The 5,218-nt window shown below is 38.2% G+C and overlaps 1 protein-coding gene across 1 annotated transcript; it reads right to left on the bottom strand.

The window, feature by feature from the left end:
- Positions 1 to 662: 662 nt before the first annotated feature.
- On the bottom strand, positions 663 to 2,306 carry LOC142302058 (posterior protein-like). The gene has a single exon (XM_075343173.1). The coding sequence runs from the start codon at positions 2,304 to 2,306 to the stop codon at positions 663 to 665; it is 1,644 nt and encodes a 547-aa protein (XP_075199288.1).
- Positions 2,307 to 5,218: the final 2,912 nt, after the last annotated feature.

Genomic DNA, 5,218 nt, shown 5'->3' with positions numbered 1-5,218 from the left:
ACATTTTGAATCAGCAAATCATCTAGTATTTTTTTAATGTAGGGGACTGATTCTGGTGGTATTTTATACTGTCTCTGGGGAGGGGGATCAGGACCCTCTACCATTACCACCATATTGGATACTTTCCCACATTGGGTTTTTGAATTTGCCCACACATTGTTATGTTGCCACAAGATATCAGCCAGTATTTCATCGTCAGTTCTCAATAACATGGCTGGATCCAAATATTCAGCACCTTTGATTGAATGAATACCATAATTGTCAGTAACCATTTTTAAACAACCTTTATATCGTGATCCTTTCCACAACATCCAGTTGCACAAATCAAGAATAAGTCCATGTTCTTTCATAACATCTGACCCAATAATGGTACCCTCATGTGTTGGTGAAAGATACAACCCATGCTCAACATATAAGTTTCCCAGGTTTACTGATACTGGTAAAGATTGTTGTGAAGATACCAATTGTCCTCCAAATCCTCTCAGAAAAATGTGTTTACCACCAGGGTCTATAGTCAAATCCAGATTAGTCACACTGACAGCAGCACCTGTATCCAGTAAAATGTTAGTACGATGGCCCCCTACCGTACCCTGAATACGAGGTCTCCCACCCTTATCCCTGCTAAGCTTACTCACTAGGGATAATTCCGGGGCCTGACATCCCTATTGTTTTACATAAGGATTTGTTGGAGGTGGGGTCTTTAATTCCTCTGGCTTTTCTGCCATGGCCTTCCCAATCTTCCTCAGCTCTTCCAGAAGTGGGCCATATAATGTAACTTCCGGAACACTCTGCCCTCCATTATTTGCACTATCTGTCTCTGGCTTTTGCTTCCTAGCAATAAAAGGTCTATTATTGTTAACTTTTCTACCATTTCTGCAATCTTTCATAGCATGACCTGTGTATCCACATTTATAACATTTCCCAACAAACTTTACTTTGCCTTCATTTTTTACTACCTCTGAGATTCTCTTTTGTGGCTTGTTGTCATGACTTGTGTCCTGAATCCAATCTTTTAATATATTTACAAAGGCTTGATATGAATTTGCATTCCTTAAGGCAACCTTTGTCGGATAATCCACAAAAGTACATTTGTTAGCCATTGAATATAGAAAACTGCTATCATCAGGAGACATGTCAGGGCAGTTGTAGGTAGAACGATATAATGTCAAATACTCACTGCAAAAGATAATTGGATCATCTCCTCTATTTAATTTTGCATTTTCTAAGGCATTAGTACCTCTTGTATCTCTTCCTCCCATAACCCTCTTTAATTCCTTCATTCTGTCACTAGCATTTCCCCAATTAGATTCAAGATCTACAGACAATCCTTTGTGAGATCCTACCGGGGGCTGCAACTTTTCACACAGTTGGGATGGGAGCCATACTCTAAGTAAAGCACATGCAGCTCTATTACCGAGATTATATTGTGTTACTACAGCCTCTAACCTATTGGAAAGACTAATGGCTGAGGCGCTTGTGTCAAATTTTCCTAATACCTGGCATAGGTTTGTTTTCTCTTGTATGGAGAGTGTGGTGCATTGGATTTGATTGCTGCTATTAATAAGCAAATTTTCTCTAATTTGTCTGTTTCTTCCTGACTCAGGAGTAAAGAGAGAGGAACTCTGATCTAGGTTACCCTCAAGGCTATCAGCAGTACATACAGGCTGCTCCTCCCCCCTTTTCCAATCTCTTTCCTTCTGGTCATCAGGGCTGCATATTTGATTACAACTATGGTTATTCACTCTGGTACCATCTTGTGACTTCAAGGACCTAATACACTGTTCCTTAAGCTCTAATTTTACATTAGTATCATGCAATTGGTTCCTAAGGATTGCCATGACATCCTCATACTTTGCTTCTCTTTCTTCTAGCAAAGAAATTCGCTGTTCTCTAAGTTTATATCTCTCCTTATATTCCTCCAGCTTATCTTCCAATTCACAATTCTGTTGAACCATATTGTCCATCTCATCCCTTAGATCTTCATACTCACAACTATCATTTTCAGCACTAGCAATAGCCATACTGACGTCCTGCTCAATTTTATCCACATCACCTCTTAATTGAGCTTTCTCTGTATACCAAAGCAATTCCTTTTGCTCTGCAATTCCTTTCATTTTCAACAACATGCACAAAATATTTGCTAACTTCTCTTTCTTCGCTTTCTTTTTCGACCCTTTACTCGTATTATCATTCTGCCCTTCACATTGTTTCATTAGGTCATTAAATTGATGAGTCAAAGCATCATCTGTACAAGTATTGAATTGAGCAGAGGCATATTTTTCAATGTACTTATTGACAAGTTCCATTTTACTTACAACTATTCTCACAGAAGACCAAGATATAAAAAAAATAGATATATGTATATATGTATTAACTTTCCAAACAGAAATCACAAACTAATGACACAACAATACACAAACCAGTGAATATGACTTCACTAATCAGGGACTCAGATTGAGTACAATCTTCCCTCAGGCAATCACTGCAACAGTTTTGTGATTTTACCTATATCTGACTGACAGTGTCTCATGCACTTGATCAATTACAGATCCAAGATCCAGGCCAAGAGTGATCTCCTATTGAAGCATAAGGCTACTTCCCCTTAACATGTGATTTAGAATTTAATCTCTACCTCACTTTCCTCTCAGAGATGTCTGGTTTTACCCTTTAGATCTTATGAGAACTTCAATCAACAGGGTGCTACCCTAACTTTGCCGGCACAATTTACAAACAAATAATGATTAAACAAATAAACAAACAGGCCTGAACTCAACAAAACAAAATATAATGCATGTATAAAACTCTAAGTAAAGGAATTTATGCTTACCAAATAAGTGCGTCCACTTATTGATACAGTGTATCACAGACTTCAGGTTGATATCCCAGGCGTCCTTTAGTTTCCACGAACCAGCGTGTTTCTTGTCCACCAGTAGGATATTTCTCCTTGGGTCTGTGTCCTTGAAGAGGTTTTGCTCATCTGGTGTTTAAACCGGATCTTCCTCGATATCAGGTATATGGATGAAGCAGTTGGGAACTTCTGGATTCTGCGTGGAATGTTCTTTCCACGATCCACTGGGGTGCCAAATGTTGGAGGTGTTTTTCTGCTCTCCCTTTAGTCCTGATTACTTTGTATATAGGTAATAATTTAAACTTAGAAGAATAATAACAAAATGTTTAATAACAAGAAAAATAAAATATTAACAAGATAATTCAAAATAACAAAGCATATAACAAAACCCTTCTTCAATGTCCTATAATTAGAGAAAAATACAAAGGCAAATATATGTATACTTATCAATGGTCCTTCATGAGATAGAGAGAGAGAGATACCAATTTGTACTCCAATATATACCAAAAAGGATCCCCATTCACACCCACATACAACCTACAACTCCTCCTTTGCTCCGGAATCTTTTGTGATACAATGTCCAATCAATTTCCGGTAATATGAGCAATGGCGTATGGTTGCAGTGGTCTTCTTCGTCCTGCAGATGGCATCCTTGTACTTTGGGTTAAAGTTTTGGGGCCAAAAAGGCCTGGGGCATAACAGCTGGCTCCAAGAAGTCTAACTCAAGATCAAAGGTTTGTATAGCACTTAAACAAGGGGTTGTTTACCAATGCACATTTCAATAGGCTAGAAACAGAATTTCCAATTACTGGACACTGATATGTACCTGTCCAAAAGACCACAAACAAGGTATTCAAAAACACCACAGGAGTTGTGGATCTTCTGAGAGACTAAAGCCACAGTATTCAATTCCAATGGAGATGCAACCTTTATCCCTTTGACAGAACAAAGGTCAAATCATCAAAGAACACACACAATGGCCTTCCTGACAGACAGGTTATGCGACTCCAAAACTGTACATAGCTGATTCCTTGGATGTAAAGTCCTGGTAGCTGATAGATACAATATGGAGTCCAGTGATTCCTTGTAATACGTACATTGTCCATGTTGGCTTCCAACACAGACACAGAAAAGTTCAAGCACACTCAAACACACAGAAAAAAATAAACACACTCATACACACACACATACTTTCAGATACACTTTCTTACCCTCATGGGAATATAAATGCCATTATAAAATTCCAACTAATGCTTATAAAAAGACATAACGCAAAAATTGGATAAATAGGCCGCAATGCTTTATTAGGCCGGGGTCACATGGCCGTATAATATGGATGACGATTGCATCAAAATGCCCGGACTGGCCGGCGGCTCCCCTGACCAGAGTATGAGAGCTGTATAGTAATTCATGAAATTGTCAGGCTTGGGTCAGGGGAGCCACCGGCCAGTGGGTGCAGTTTGATGCGATCCTTGTTTGAGTTATATAGGTGTCTGACCCCAGCCTTAAATGGTTAATAGAATTAATAAGTGATCATTACCAAAAACAATAAATAATCAAATTAATTAATCAATAAAAAAAAATGTGTCAGTCCTTGATTGACTTGAGACACAAATCAATCTACTTGCATTTACATAATCAACCAGCCAGAGAATTGCATGTCACCTCCCTCTAAAAAAGCATGCAACAACAAAACATAAGGGGGAATGGAAATCTTCAGCTCTTTTGCTTTGGAATGCACCAAAAGCCTTAAAGTATTAAAGGTGTTTAAATAGAAGATTTTTCCACCTTCCAGCTGCTACCACCAAACTGGAGGCTCTAATTTGGTCAGGAATAGAACATTCAAATCTGCCCAGTAACGTGGTAAGCCCGCCAATTCCATGGAAAACTTTAACCCTTTAAATAACTCAGGTATACAAATGTGATTAATACATGATAAAGGACTAGCAATATAATTATTTTAAACAGTAAATTTCCATGGAAGGAAGTACGGTAAGCTAGGCTCAAATGCTAAAGGCCTGGTGCTCGGGAAAAAAAGGATTCCAAAATAGTAGTAAATACCGGCACACAGTAGAAGAAAAAAGTAAACGGTCAATGGCTTTGTTGTATGCTTGTAATTTATTAAAAAATACAAAACGTGACAACCCGTGTGTAACAATTCACATAGGGAAGAATTCTTGAACAAATCACAAGTATACAACAAACCCATTGACTGTTTACTTTTTTTCTTCTACTGTGAGCCGGGATTTACTACTATTTTAGTAAATTTCCATGAGCCCCCTTTTCCTCAGGGCATATGGAGACTTCACATGGGAATATAAATGCCATTATAAAATTCTAACTGATTCGTATAACAACCACAACACAAAA

The sequence above is a fragment of the Anomaloglossus baeobatrachus genome, chromosome 1, assembly GCF_048569485.1.
Source record: "Anomaloglossus baeobatrachus isolate aAnoBae1 chromosome 1, aAnoBae1.hap1, whole genome shotgun sequence".
Lineage (NCBI taxonomy): Eukaryota > Metazoa > Chordata > Amphibia > Anura > Aromobatidae > Anomaloglossus > Anomaloglossus baeobatrachus.
Note: the sequence above shows the minus strand (reverse complement) of the source record. Positions and strands in the feature narration are given on the sequence as shown.

Coding starts and splice junctions, on each gene's coding strand:
- LOC142302058 (XM_075343173.1), bottom strand. CDS start 2,306: ATGGAACTTGTCAATAAGTACATTGAAAAATATGCCTCTGCTCAATTC.